The 15,852-nt window shown below is 45.5% G+C and overlaps 1 protein-coding gene across 1 annotated transcript in view; it reads right to left on the bottom strand.

Moving 5' to 3' along the window:
* The window catches only part of LOC121284615 (band 4.1-like protein 5), a 111,093-nt gene extending 100,168 nt beyond the window's left edge, over positions 1 to 10,925 (bottom strand). The window contains exon 1 of the mRNA XM_041200128.1: positions 10,495 to 10,925. Within this exon, the coding sequence (XP_041056062.1) occupies positions 10,495 to 10,674 (180 nt within the window). The 5' untranslated portion in view covers positions 10,675 to 10,925. The remainder of the gene's footprint in view (positions 1 to 10,494) is intronic.
* Between the last annotated feature and the right edge of the window lie 4,927 nt (positions 10,926 to 15,852).

Here is a 15,852-nt window from a genome sequence, read left to right as displayed (position 1 = left end):
AACCAATAAGCATAGACCAGTTACCAGACTTGTATTATCAAACACAGTTGCCAACAGTTGAACCACTGAACACCACAACAGGTAACTTGTTTGATCCAGCAAGGGAATTACGAGGTTGTGAATTGTGACAATATTCACATTACTACCAGCACAGTTGATGAACAGATTTACAACCTTAAAAAAAGACAAATAAATTTCAGGGGCAGGATAGTTACATCTGAGGTGTTCTTTCAGGAGATAAGAAAGGAAATTGCAAGAACTCTGACACAGAGATCAGTGAATTCCAGAAATCCATGAACATCATAGAGCTTCCTGAGAACTACAGAAAGACAAATATTCTTCCCTTTATTAAAAAGTTGACCTGGGAAAGCAGACCAACAAGCGTGGCATCCATTGTGTGTAACATTATAGAAACCCCAAAAGACATGATCATGAGCATCTGAATAGAAGTAAAATCATTTGGATTCACCAAGGGGAGGTCTTGCTAATCCAATTTACTGACCTTCTTTAACAAGCTCCTTTGTGATACCTTTAGAGACATGGCTGTGGGTGTGATATACTGTGAATACAACAAGGCTTTTGATACAGTTCCTCTGGAAAGGGTGCCAGAAAGCAGGAATGTCCATAAATATTTTACAATTGATCTATCATTGGCTGATCAATATAGAACTCAGAGTGGTGGTACAGAGATTATCAATCTGGGAGAATATTACTAAAGAGTTCTGTTAAAGGAACTCTTATCTATAACATCTTCATAAATGATCTGGAGTCACTAGCACAATGGCTGCATTTGCTCACGATATAACATCTTTTGTTTATACAGGGCCCACAGCCTTTGCAGTATCCAGTGCCATCAGCCATTTCTTGATATCACATGGAGTGAATCGAATTAGCTGAAGACTGGCATCTGTGATGCTGGGGACCTCTGGAAGAAGCTGAGATGGATCATCCACTCGGCACTTCTGGCTGAAGATTGCAGCAAATGCTTCAGCCTTATCTTTTGCACTGATGCGCTGGGCTCCGCCATAATTGAGGATGGGGATATTTGTGGAGCCACCTCCTCCAGTGAGTTGTTTAATCATCCACCACCATTCACAACTGAATGTGGCCGGACTGCAGAGCTTAAATCTGACCCATTGGCTGTGGGAACGCTCAGCTCTGTCTATCATTTGCTGCTTATACTATTTGGCGCACAAGTAGTCCTGTGTTATAGCTTCACCAGGTTGACACCTCATTTGAGGTATGCCTGGTGCTGCTTCTGGCATGCTCTCCTGCATTTTTCATTGAACCAGGGTTAATCCCCTGATTTGATGGTAATTGTAGAGTGGGGGATATGCAAGGCCATGAGGTTACAGATTGTGGTTGAGTATAATTCTGCTGCTGCTGATGGCCCACAGCGTCTCATGGATGCCCAGTGTTGAGTTGCTAGATCTATTCAAAATCTATCCCTATTAGCACAGTGGTAGTGCCACACAATACAGTGGAGGGTATCCTTAATGTGAAGGCGGGACTTCGTCTCCACAACTATTTTGCGGTGGTCACTCCTACCGATGTTGTCATGGACAGATGCATCTGTGGCAGGCAGGTTGGTGATGATGAGGTCCAGTATAAAAACATACCCTCTTGTTGGTTCCCTCACCACCTGCCGCAGATCCAGTCTAACAGCTATATCCTTTAGGGCTCGGTCAGTAGCAGTGCTACCGAGCTACTCTTGGTGATGGACATTGAAGTTCCCCACCCAGAGTACATTCTGCACCCTTGCCACCCTTAGTGCTTCCTCCAAGTGATGTTCAACATGGAGGAACACTGATTCATCAGCTGAGGGAGGGTGGTACATGATAATCAGCAGGAGGTTTCCTTGCCCATGTTTGACCTGATGCCAAGAGATTTCATGGGGTCTGGAGTCATGTTGAGGACTCTCATGGCAACTCCCTCCTGACTATATACCACTGTGCCACCACCTCTGCTGTGTATGTCCTGCCAAGTGGGACAGGACATAACCAGGGATGGTGATGGTGGAGTCTGGGACATCATCTGCAAGGTATGTGAGGATGACTATGTCAGGCTGTTGCTTGACTGGTCTGTGAATCAGTTCTCCCAATTTTGGCACTAGCCCCCAGATGTTAGTAAGGACTTTGCAGGGCTGAGGGGGCTGAGGTTGCCATTGTTGTTTCCGGTGCCTGGGTCGATGCCAGGTGATCCATCCAGTTTCCTTCCTTTTTTTGTGATTTTGTAGTGGTTTGATACAACTGAGTGACTTGCTAGGCTGTGGATCTGGTGCCTGGAGCTAGACCAGGTAAAGGACAGGTAAAGGTTCCCTAAAAGGACATTAGTGAACCAGATGGGTTTTTAGAACAATTGACAATGCTTTCATGGTCATCATTAAACTTTTAATTCCAGATTTTTTTCCCCATCATGGCAGGATTCCAACCCGGGTCCCAGAACATTACCCTGGGTCTCCGGATTACTAGTCCAGTGACAATATTCACTATGACATTGCCTCCCCAAATTGTAAAACATTCCAGGGCGCTTCACAAGAACATGAAATTTGACACTGAGCCACCTAAGGGCAGATAACCACAGAGTTAGGAAAAGGTGAGTGAGGTCAAGAGGTTTAGGGAGAGAATTCTAGCTGGGGCAGCTAAAAAGCTTGGCTGCCAATGGTGCAGCAATGAAAACTGTGAATTTGCAAGTGGGAAGAGAGTTGTGAGGCTGGAGGAGGTTACAGAGGTAGGATGGTATGAGGTGATAGAGAGATTTAAAAACAAGGCTGAGAATTTTTTAAAATCAAGGTACTGTCAAGCCAGGAGCAAAGTTAATGAAGGTGCTACTCTCCAAAGCTGAACAGAATAAATTAGTGGGATTCAAATATGATTGCGAACAGGGCAGGCAGGTGGCAGATGAAATTCAATGTAAAGAAATGCAAAGGGTTCCAAATGGGGTCAAAAATAATCCAGAAAGGGGCTTTTACTTAAATGGAAAGAAATAACATGCATGGAAAATGAAAGTGACCTGGAGGTCCTTTATTGTCAATGATAGGTGGCAATGAGTAAAGCGAATGAGATTAATATTGAGCTAAAATAGTGATGTATTCTTCCACTTCATAAAGCGTTTGAGAGCATACTTAGAATTGGTCACTGCAGTACATAAAGGTGTTCTCAAGGGCTGCAATAAATCTGTACAGAGCAAAGTCCCACAAATGACAAACAGTCAGTTTTAAATAATGTTGATTCGAGGGTTAAACATTGACCAGCAGCACAAATCCACTGCTCTTTTTCCAATACTGCCATGGAAACTTCCACATCCACCTGAAATAGCAGACTGGGGCCTTAGCTTAGCATCTTATCCAATAGCTCTGACAATGCAGCACTCATTCAGTACTGCACTGATGTGTCACCCTAATTTGCGTGCTCATAGGATTAAGCCTACAACCTCCTGATGGAAAGAATAGTGCTACTGCAGAGCCAAGCATGACATCCAAGTAGCACAAATATTGAGTGGCGAAAAGAAAAGAATGCAGAAAGGCCAGAACATCATCAAAGAGAAAGAACTAAAGAAGGTATTAAATTCAAGGCACTAGTTCATGGAAGTAAAGAGGACAAATGACAAAAGCAAGCAACTTAATGTGTAGAATTTATATATTCACAGGGCAGCTAACTGGCAGTTTTATTCATGTTTGGAAAGCAAGGCCACTATTTATTATCCATCCCTAATTGTCCTTGAAAAGGTGGTGGTGAGCAGCCTTCTTGAACCGCTGCAGTCTCTGTGGTGTAAGTGCACCCACAGTACTGTTAGGGAGGGTGTTCCATGATTTTGATAGTGAAGGAATGGTGATAATAGTTCCAAGTCAGGTGACGTTGCCATGCTTCTGGTGCCCGTGTCCTAGGTGGTAGGGCCCACGGGTTTGGCAGGTGCTGTTGAAGGAGCCTTGGCGAGTTGCTGCAGTGCATCTGATAGATGACACACTGTTGCCACTGTGCATCGGTGTTGGAGGAAGTGAACGTTTAAGGTGGTGGATTGGACCCTAATAAGGCAGGCTGCTTTGTTTAGTAAACACATCAACTGAGCCGGTAATCTGATTAATTGGCAGTGGAAATTCATTGATAGCTTTAAGCCCAGCTGTAAAGTAATTTATTGCACCAACAAATTGATGGCGTGCATTTATGATCTTCAAGTGCAAAGGAAACAAACACAATTAACCACTAATTTATTGCACTGATCACAAGCGACAGTTAGTCAATTTATTGGTATGATTAACTACAAGTCAAGAAATCAGCTCTCTGTAATTATAAATTTAAGTTGGAGAGAGAGCACCACAAAACAGCTCCGCATGTAAATCAAGCAGGTCTCTAGGACCTCAAGAAGTAAGTAGCTAAACAATAGGAAGCCTAAACAAAAACAGAATTACCTGGAAAAAGTCAGCAGGTCTGGCAGCATCAGCAGAGAAGAAAAGAGTTGACGTTTCGAGTCCTCATGACCCTTCAACAGAACTGATTTTTCTTTACAAGGAGAGGGGTGAAATATAAGCTGGTTTAAGGTGGGGGGTGGGGGAGAGAAGTAGAGTGGGGGGGTGGTTGTAGGGACAAGCAAGCAGTGATAGGAGCAAATCATCAAAAGATGTCACAGGCAAAAGAATACAGAGGTGTTGAAGTTGGTGATATTATCTAAACGAATGTGCTAATTAAGAATGGATGGTAGGGCACTCAAGGTATTGCTCTAGTGGGCGTGGGGGGGCATAAAAGATTTAAAAATAGTGGAAATAGGTGGGAAAAGAAAAATCTATATAAATTATTGGAAAAAAACAAAAGGAAGTGGGAAGAAACAGAAAGGGGGTGGGGATGGAGGAGGGAGCTCAAGACCTAAAGTTGTTGAATTCAATATTCAGTCCGGAAGGTTGTAAAGTGCCTAGTCGGAAGATGAGGTGCTGTTCCTCCAGTTTGCGTTGGGCTTCACTGGAACAATGCAGCAAGCCAAGGACAGACATGTGGGCAAGAGAGCAGGGTGGAGTGTTAAAATGGCAAGCGACAGGGAGGTTTGGGTCATTCTTGCGGACAGACTGCAGGTGTTCTGCAAAGCGGTCGCCCAGTTTACGTTTGGTCTCTCCAATGCAGAGGAGACCGCATTGGGAGCAACGATTACAGTAGACTAAGTTGGGGGAAATGCAAGTGAAATGCTGCTTCACTTGAAAGGAGTGTTTGGGCCCTTGGACGGCGAGGAGAGAGGGAGTGAAGGGGCAGGTGTTACATCTTTTGCGTGGGCATGGGGAGGTGTAGGGGGTTGAGGTGTAGGGGGTGATGGAGGAGTGGACCAGGGTGTCTCAGAGGGAACAATCCCTCCGGAATGCCGACAGGGGGGGTGAAGGGAAGATGTGTTTGGTGGTGGCATCATGCTGGAGTTGGCGGAAATGGCGGAGGATGATCCTTTGAATGCGGAGGCTGGTGGGGTGATAAGTGAGGACAAGGGGGACCCTATCATGTTTCTGGGAGGGAGGAGAAGGCGTGAGGGCGGATGCGCGGGAGATGGGCCGGACACGGTTGAGGGCCCTGTCAACCACCGTGGGTGGAAAACCTCAGTTAAGGAAGAAGGAGGACATGTCAGAGGAACTGTTTTTGAAGGTAGCATCATTGGAACAGATGCGACAGAGGTGAAGGAACTGAGAGAATGGGATGGAGTCCTTACAGGAAGAGGGGTGTGAGGAGCTGTAGTCGAGGTAGCTGTGGGAGTCGGTAGGCTTGTAATGGAAGCCTAAATGCTACCAAAGTGGATTTATCAGATGACTAAAAGATAGGTGTACGAAGCTTAGATCCTCATCTGATTCATAACTAATGTGACCATGACTATGATATATTTACACCATTTGGGTATTTGCAAATGCACAGAGCCAGTGCCAAAATAGTGTGACCATGTGTTGGAATAACTCATGAAAATAATGACAAATATGTATCGGACAATTTGAAAAAAAAATTTGCGTTTATAATCGTATCTTATTATATTTTCAGGATATCCCAAAGCACTTAGCCCATGAACTACTTTAGAAGTACAGTCACAGTTAGCAGATAGTGAGGTCCCACACTCAAAAGATGAATGAGTAGATCATGGCTACCATTTACAGTTTTATCGAAAGGGCATTGTCTTAAAGCACTTAGATTCACCAGGATGCTATTAGGGATATCAAAATACAGTTACGGGGAAAGACTTGAGATATTGGGACCATTTCCAATTTGAGCAGACCAGGTTGATAAGATGAAGAGGAAAAGACAAAATCTTCTGGTTGGAGTGACTGTTAGTGACAATGAGGTATTGATTTAAAGGAAGTGAAGAGAGTTTGAAAAACTTCATTGCTCAGAGCTGTCAGAGCATGGAATTGGTTGAAGAGACCACCATTGCTTATATCAATGGAAAAATAAATAAATATTTGAAGCAGAAAATGGGGCATGTGAGCCAGGCAGTGGATTAGTTTTGGATTGCTCTAGCTAAAAGACAGCCGAAACATGATGGACTGAGTGGCCTCTTCCCAACTGCAAATCCTTATGGTTGTTTAACATTTTTTGTGACATTAGTTGAGGGAGGCCAATGAACTTCCTGCTCTTCTTCAAATAGTGTCGTGCGACTTTTTTTTAAAAAAGCCTCAGCCTGAGCGAGCAGACAGGGCTGAAATTTAACCTCCCATCCAAAAGACAGCGCCTCCAACAATGCAGCATGGAGGGAGTGTCAGCCAGCATTATGCACTGAGACCTATAACCTTCTAACTCAAGGGTGTGATTGATTAAAAAGACCTTGTGGTCATAACAGCTAATGTATTAAACTGGGAATTGCATGTAGCAAGACCAAGCATGTTTCATCTGATGGGAGAGAAAAAAAAAAATCACACTTCACTCAACTGAACGCCTAGATTTCTTTATAACAAGCCATATTTCTTCAATCATGTAAACCCCAGAGCAGTCTGTCTGTATGTGGCACAGGTCTGGCCCATACCCAATTGCTACACCTAAGCCGTCTTCTGCTTTGCCTGGAGATCAAAAATGGACCTTGTCCACAGGAACATGATGTAAAAGTCTCCAGACAAAACAGGGAGAAAAACATTACCCTAATCCTGATGACCACTTTGGCATGCAGCTGCATCAAGCAGTTCGGAGACCCTCGGTATGCAAACACAAAGTGTTACTAAGTGCCTAAGTTGGACCTGTTCCCAGTGTTGCAACGGATGGGTCTTGCCATGTTGCTGTGAAACACTCCACTCAGTTGGACATTGCTGTACCACCAGTTCCTCATGGAGAAATCTATGCAGAAAAATATCTTTGGCCACAATCCATCAAGCAGTGGTCAGGACATAATATCCTCGAAGTCCTGCAGGAAAAGGAGATTGTGAATCCTATCGGATGGTTCCCTAAGCAGACTGTCAAAGTCATTTAGCAGAATGCCTCATTGCCAGAACTTTCAAACAATCATTAAGACGTAGCCGGGATGTTACTGAGAAAGGCCCTCCCATCAGATCCTTCCTGCACACCCGCAGTCACACCCCCCTCTGCATGCTGCCCTCCACATGGCTGTGGTGAGGAAGAGACCATTGTCCTCTCCTCCTGAAACGTACCTTTGCCATTTCCAGTACAAAGAATTGTCCATGACCGAGCTTTGTAGACTGGCACATTCCAAGATCCAGGACTACTGAGGGACGCACTAAAGCTTGGGGCAGCTGGCACAAAGACACTATGGGAAAAGATCACTGTCTAAGGTCCTTCAGCCATAGTACACCAAGGGAATCTGTGAAAAATCTCTCAGGCTGTATGTTCCACAGGTGGTGCAGTGGCTGTAAATCTTTATGGTTCTTTAATATGTTTTTTGTGATGTTAGTTGAGAAAGGCCAATGAACTTCCTGTTCTTCCTCAAATAATCTCACGTGACTTTTTTTTAAAAACATCTGAGCATAGGGGTGGGGCTAAAGAAGGTACAGATGGTGGCACAGTGATAATGTCACTGGACTAGTAAACCAAAGGCCCAGGCTAATGCCCTCAGGTCACTGGTTCAAATCCCACCATGTCAATTGGTGGTATTCTAATTCAATTAATAAATAAAAATCTGGAATTGAAAGCTAGTCTTGGAGTGGTGTCATAAAACTAACATTGATTGTTGTAAAAAAAAAAGCCTATCTGGTTCGTGAATGTCCTTTAGGGAAGGAAAACAACTGTCCTTATCTGGTCTGGCCTACATGTGACTCCAGATCCATAGCAATGTGGTTGCTCAGACGACGTTTAAGAATCAACCACACCACTCAGTTCAAAGGCAACTAGGGGTCGGCAAAAAATGCTGGGCCTTGCCAGTGACACCCAAATCCCGTGAAAGAGTGAAGTAAGGATAATGAATATTGTGACGGCCGTGACCTTTGCAGGCTAACTGTTTAGAGAGGCATTGGAAGAGGCAAGCAGAAAGGAAAAGCCCAGCTGGCCGAGAAGAGGGCCCAGAGAAAAAAAAGAGGCAGGAAATCGTGCACCATTTCAGCCCCACTGTCCTTCTCTCACAGATGGCCATGCCAAAGTGGGGCTCCTGAGACACACCAGGTGAAGTTTAACACGGAGTTGACCACCATAGAGCAAACCAGCACCTTAAGAGACTGAAGGCTGCCACCACCCTCCATAAAATGAACATTGTAAATATAATGAACAGATGCTATTAGAAAAAAATAATTTGTTTTGCATTTGACATATTGTACTTTTATAAATATTATGAATAAAATATATTGGGGTGGGGAAGACCCAGAGCAAAGACTTAAGTAAAAACAAATATGCAGGAACTTAACTGAGAGGAGAAGAGCAGCACAAAAAACAGTTTAAGACAATGAGATGCACGAGTTCATTTAATTCAACATTATTAGCACAGGCAAAAGTCTCAAACCAAAATGTTAAGCTACCTTTTCTCTCAGATAATGAATAAGCTGCTGGCTTCATTCAACTCTTTTCGGTTTTTATTTCACAATTCCAGTGTTCACATCATTTATTTTGTTGTTTGGCAGTCAGTACACTAGTAGTCAATAAGGTCTTTAAAAAGGTTTTCAAAATAAATCCATGTCTATAGTGATACTATTACCAGAAGAGGGTGCAGGGGAGGACGGGGTGGGGGCGGGTGGAGCGGGGGGAGGAGGGTGCGGGGGACGAGGGGAGGAGGGTGCGGGGGACGAGGGTGCGGGGGACGAGGGTGCGGGGGAGGAGGGTGCGGGGGACGAGGGTGCGGGGGACGAGGGTGCGGGGGACGAGGGTGCGGGGGACGAGGGTGCGGGGGACGAGGGTGCGGGGGACGAGGGTGCGGGGGACGAGGGTGCGGGGGACGAGGGTGCGGGGGACGAGGGTGCGGGGGACGAGGGTGCGGGGGACGAGGGTGCGGGGGACGAGGGTGCGGGGGACGAGGGTGCGGGGGACGAGGGTGCGGGGGACGAGGGTGCGGGGGACGAGGGTGCGGGGGACGAGGGTGCGGGGGACGAGGGTGCGGGGGACGAGGGTGCGGGGGACGAGGGTGCGGGGGACGAGGGTGCGGGGGACGAGGGTGCGGGGGACGAGGGTGCGGGGGACGAGGGTGCGGGGGACGAGGGTGCGGGGGAGGAAACGAGTTTGTGGGGATGGAGGGGAGGGGGTTGGGTGGGGAACGGAGGTGTGTGCGGGGAACAGGGGTTTGGGGGTGTGTGTGGGGGACGACTGGACGGGGGAGGTGTAGGTGGAAGACTGGATGGGGGGGAGACTGGACTGGACGGAGGGGTGGTAAGGGGACGGCGGGGTGGTAAGGGGACGGGGGGTGCTGGTAAGGGGATGGGGGGATGTAAGGGGATGGGGGGGATATAAGGCGATGGGGGGGGGGATGTAAGGCGATGGGGGGGGATGTAAGGAGATGGGGGGGATGTAAGGAGATGGGGGGGGATGTAAGGCGATGGGGGGGGATGTAAGGCGATGGGGGGGGATGTAAGGCGATGGGGGGGGATGTAAGGCGATGGGGGGGGGATGTAAGGCGATGGTGGGGGGGATGTAAGGCGATGGTGGGGGGGATGTAAGGCGATGGTGGGGGGGATGTAAGGCGATGGTGGGGGTGGGGGTGCAGGGGGTAACCCCATACATCGCCAACCCTCAGCTTCCTCCAACTACTCTTATCTCGAAACGGGGAAAGAAAGACTGTAAGAAAACTCTCGCTACCAAACATGTCCAGGTCATGAGTTAACTGAGAATCACACACACATTTGAAGAGTCTTCACAATAGAAATTTTCAGCTAATGGAAGTTTGGCGCCTCCAAGGTTTTGCCTGTAATATTGGAAGAAGTTCAAATTAATCTTGTCGTCTTTCTCTCGCCCCGCCCCTCGACGAAAAGCAAGTCCCCCGGTATTAAATTTTGAGCGACCCTGCCTCCCGGCGTGACCCCCGAGGTGTAAATCATCCAAATTGAGGTGAGAGGCATGAATTGCAGTTGAGTTGTTTTCCGTCCCATATGTAAAGTAAAAGGGGGAACACTTGTCTTACCGGTAAATCGACGCTGACATCGCTGCCGTCCAGCAGCGAGACCCTGCAGGTGATGATGGATCGGGAGTCTCCGGCCGCTGGGATGTGCGTGCCTGATCTCTGCGCTTCCCTTCGCTTTTCCTTATCTGCGTGTCGGCGCACCGTGCGGCGCCCGAGTGTCCGCCGAAGGAATCCCAGCATCTCCTCCTCCTCCTTCTCCTCCTCCTGTTCGCTTGGAGGAGAGAGAGAGAGACAAGAGAAGAGAGAAGGAGATGAAAGGTAACCGATCAGAGCCACAAAGTAATCAGCAGAAAGTGCACGGACTCCAAGGGCGGATCAATTGCAGAAACCGACATGAAACTGGAGCGAGCCGAAAAAGACACACGGACACACATGGAGTAACAGAGATCCCTGCTCCTGAAATTAACCAAATCCTTCCAGCTAACGAGCATGCGTCAATCCAGCCCAGGAAATGGCGTCAGCCTCCTCCAACCTGCAAGATTTATGGATTGGAGAAGGAATGCTTTTCATTCATCTCTCAATCCCTCTGTTCAGCGATGTGAACAACTCGCCAACAGCCATTGAGATGTCAAATCCAACCTGTGTCTTATCGCTGGTCTTGAAGGTTTAAAAACATTGTGGCTTTTACCCGTTAAAATACCATGGCTGGGGGTTTAATATGCGCGTGTTTTTTTCCCCCTCTTTGCAATGTCGATCCCTGCATCATTATTAATCGATTTTTCGCTTGAAAAACTCCTTGCAATTTGCTTTGTGTTCACGAATTAACCTCGAACACAGAGACCAAGTGCTAACTCGTCGCCAGCGATGAGAATCACTCGCTTGGATTTTGCGGGATGTTCCAGATTTGGGTCTGTTTTAAGAATAAGCACTGGTGCCAAATAAGTTTGCAACCTTATTGCAGTATTGTTTAGGCTCGAACTACAGATAGTGAGCGGTGCAAAGCTGGAATATGTAAATACCAAAGAAAAATGCCCTGAGATACATGCTCCAGTGTTTCTATTAGTAACATATCAAACTGTGTGAAAATGATATTCAGTGTCAGCTTTTGTGCCCTATTTCTGTTCCCAGTTTGTTAATTCACTGTTCTGATGAAAGGTCATCGACTTCAAACGTTAACTTTGTTACCCTCTTCACAAATGATGCCTGACAGTTTCAGCATTTTTCTGCTTTTTAATCATGTGAATTTCTCCTCCTTTTAACATGTTGCAGTAGAACATCATGATTCAAGGAGGTGCAACAATTCTTTATTATGGCCACCAACCCGCCAGCGTGAGGGGCTGAATTTACCCATGGGTGTGGGGAATCTGTCATGGACCCCACGGGGCGGTTGCATAAAATCGAGCACCATATTGTAAACTGCACAGGGACGGGCTCACCTCGAGAGCTGGTTTTCCCCGGAGATGCTCGAGACAAACGATTGGTTTGATGCCTTGTTCTGCTTGCCATGCCTTTCAGAAGGAGTGCTCTGGCAGTGCTGTCTGCATAAGATGGGCTCTAGCCCACGTTTGCCTCACGTCTGTGTCTATCTTCCCTGATTGCTAAATGAAGGTCTCTTTGGGTCAAACCCACTACAATTTGACAGGCCCGATGATGGGACACTGGAAGCAAATGAGTCATTTGTGGCTGACCTGGTAATCTGATGCCCGATGAAGGCAGGTCTGCAGTACATCAGAATCCTATTGGTGAGTGATCAGCTAGACTGACTTATTGAGTGTTCGCTGTTCATCATATTTGCTGGTTTGGAAGGTGGTTTCCAAGTGGGGCAGATAGAGTGAAATATGACCAGCCGTAAATGTGAACAGTCAGAGGGATATTCTTGAAAATTGTTTCTGTCTGTTCTATACCAGTCAGTGGTAACAGAGCTCTGAGGAATGCTGCCCTCTCATATCAGCACAAAGTCATGAAAGGTGCTGCATAAATGCACAAGTCTTTTGTTTTGACGTCTCAGATCACAATTCATTGTCATCAGAGCTTTGGTATGTTTGCCAAGTCTGGTTGAATGTACATTCCCGGAGGTGTCTTCACATCACCTGCTGCCTCCAATTTCCCCATCCCCACACTCCTGCCATTGGTCACTCGATGTGTTCATCCTCCTGGTGCGCCATGCTCATTAAAAACTGAAAAGACTCCTCATTATCCAATTGGATAATTCTTGGTTGTCAGTCAAGCAGCTTTTTTTCCCCATCTCCAATATTTTCATAACTCATGATCAGAAGTGTTCAAGGAAATTGTTAAAAAAAAAATCCTTTTTGTTAATGGTCAAATTGTTGTTCTCATAACAGAGCCCTGGAGATTAATCTTCAGATCCCAAATGCTCAATTCCAATACTGAAGGATTGTGATGAAGTTTCTTGGACATCCAAATCTTTAGAATGCAATCCACAGAGCCTCGTGACTTTACTGAGTCAAAATGATTTGGTCAGGTCAATGACCTGGAATGTGTATCAGTGACACATAAGAGCGCTAGAAAAATTCCATCAGTAATGCCTCCACCACGTCCTCCACATTCAGTGGGAGGATCGTCAGCAAACGCTAGTGTCCTTCTTGAAACCAGGTCCATAAGCATTCAGACAAAACTCCTGCAAAATCAATGTCGATGGACTGGACACTAGGTCTGGCTGGCTGAAAACTGTCTCCCCGGCCAGGTCTTTTTCTCTTAACTCTCAAATGTCCAGTGTTCTAGGGGAGGACAAAGAAAATGCTTCAAACACACTCTGAAGCTCTTCTTGCAGTGAGGAAACATTGACCTGAATGACTGGCAGGAGCTTGCAACAATGGCAACAACCTGTCCATGAAACTACTTCACACTTTGAGTCGCAACTTCTTAATGATGAGGCAGAGCAGCGTCAGAGAAGGAAAGAAAATGCAACAAATCCTGCACTCTGGATCGCACTACCTCATGGGACGTTCTGCCCCATGTGCTCAAAGAGGTATGAATCGAGAATCGCCCTGTTCGGTCAGCGAAAGGTTATGACAGAAATTCGCAGAATGGATGTCATCCTTGAATCAAGGGACAGCCAACGACACTGCCCTGTGTGGACATTCCTCTGACAGCAGAGCAATTATATGGTCAGTAATCTAAAATTACAAATACAACTTGGAAATGAGTGCACGTTCAGGACATCAACAAATTGTTTTAAAATGGTAGTGGTGACTTTAGACCAATAAGATTTACAGCATAGCCATAAGGCCCATTCTGTTTGTTCTAGCTAGAGTGATCCAAATCCCACCCCCTTGTTTTCTCTCTCACAGCTCTGTTTCTTCCTTAGCTTTATATATTCATCTATAATACGCACCCAACAGTCGGCTATGGCTCAGTTGGTAGCACTGTTGCATCTGAGTTTCTAGGTTTGAGTCCCACTCCAAGACTAGAGCAGAAAAATAATGCTGACACTCCAGTGCAGTACTGAGGGAGTGCTGCACTGTCAGAGATATTGATATGTTAAACTCCAGTCCCAACTGCCTTCTTGGGTGGATGTAAAAGATCCCATAGCACTATTTTAAAGAAATGTGGTGTAGTTGTCCTATCCCGATCAGCACCACAAAAAATACTTTATCTGGGTATTATTGTATTGCTGTGATTGCTGGGAGTTTGCTGCATGCAACTTGCCTGCCAGTTTTCCTACGTTAACAGTGACTGCGCTGCATTGCCGGTGAAGCACTTTGAGACATTCAGTGGTCAGGAAAAGTGCTATATAAATTCAAGTCTTGCTTTTTTTCCAACATGCTCAGGCACTTCAATGCTGCCACCATATAGACAGGATTGGGGATTCATAGCACTGGCATTGAGGATTTCTTTTTAATTAATTTATGGGAGGTGGGCATAACTGATGAGGCTGGCATTTTTTGCCCTTCCCTTATTTCCCCTGGAACGTGCCAGTGGGCCACTTCCTTGAATAGAACGAGAGTGCTGAGGTCTGGATTTGCATATAGGTCAGACCAGGTAAAGACGACAGATTTCCTCTTCTAAAGAACATTAGCGAGCTGGATGGGTTCCTATGACAATATGGCAGTTTCATAGTCACCATTCCTGATAGTAGCTTTTTAATTCCCAAATTAATTAATCAATTTTAAACAGCCCAGCTAGCATGGTGGAATTTGAACATATGCCTGGATCTCTGGAATACTCATCTAGTAACATAACAGGGTTGTGGGGAAAAGGCAGCAAATTGGAACTAAGTTAAAATGCTCAGAGAGCGGGTGCAGGCACAATGGGCCAAATGGCCTCCTTCTCCACCGTAACAATTCTGTGATCCTGTGAACCACTATGAAACCATATTCCTATGGAGCAAAGCACTACCAAAACAAAAACACACTGTAGGGGTGATATTTGCAGTGGGTGCTCAGTCATGGAGTACAGGTATCGTACCATACTGAAAACTTGATGGGTATGATGGTGCAGTGTGCATCTAAAGATCGGTCCTCTCTGAGACAATTGTCAAAATATTTCATTGCTATCCACCATCAATGATGTGGTTAGTTGTAGTTGACAACAAAAGCTTGCATTTATGTAGCACCTTTAATTGTGGAGCCCCCAAGGCATTTCACAGAAGTGTAAAAAAATGAAAGGTTTTATCAAGGAAGGAGATAGTAGAATAATCAAAAGCTTGGTCAAAGAGGTGGGTTTTATGGAAGGTGTATGTTGTTTTAAATATTTTTGGAATATGGTGGTATTCTGTAAAGAAGGTTATGTGTGTGTCCATGATTAATTAAACTGGAGGGGAAGGTTCATAGAGACAACTTGTCTGTGGGAACTGAGAGGTGAAAGGTAAAGGTGCTTGATGCACACATTTGTAATGAAAGGCTATGGTGAAGTTGAATGTATGAGTAAATGGGTTGTGGTTTAAAATTAGCATTAGGTGAGAGGTAGGGACTTGACTTTTCAGCTGTTAAATTTCAAAGGAGAGTTTAGAAGTGACAAGGGACTTTTACATCTTACAAAGGTTTCATAATTAAATAAGGGAACGTTATTAAATTTTATTTGACCTGGAAGTGGAGACAATAGGAAGACATAGAAGATTTTTATATTTTGAAAAAGTTGAGTTCAAAGAGGTGCTTAGGACAATGGAGTCTAAGATGAAAGGGAAAAAAATATTTAAGGAAATGTGTTTAGTTGAGTTGTGGTGGCTGTGTGGGGGAAATGTCCTGAGACCAGCTCTGTGCTGAGAAAAGTTATGAATTTGAAGTAGCCATCCAGTTTTAAGCTAGAGAAGTATGTTTTCAGAAAGCAGTCTGGTTCTGAACTTTTTTTTGGATTTCCACAGCAAGGTGGAAGAGATTGAGAAGTTGTGTGGTATACGTTACTAAAGTAGCAGTTTTTGCCTTGGGTAATATTACTGGATTTTTATGGTTAAAAAAT

This window comes from Carcharodon carcharias, chromosome 12 (genome assembly GCF_017639515.1).
Source record: "Carcharodon carcharias isolate sCarCar2 chromosome 12, sCarCar2.pri, whole genome shotgun sequence".
Lineage (NCBI taxonomy): Eukaryota > Metazoa > Chordata > Chondrichthyes > Lamniformes > Lamnidae > Carcharodon > Carcharodon carcharias.
The sequence above is the reverse complement of the archived record's forward strand: the minus strand, read 5'-3'. Positions and strand labels throughout refer to the sequence as shown.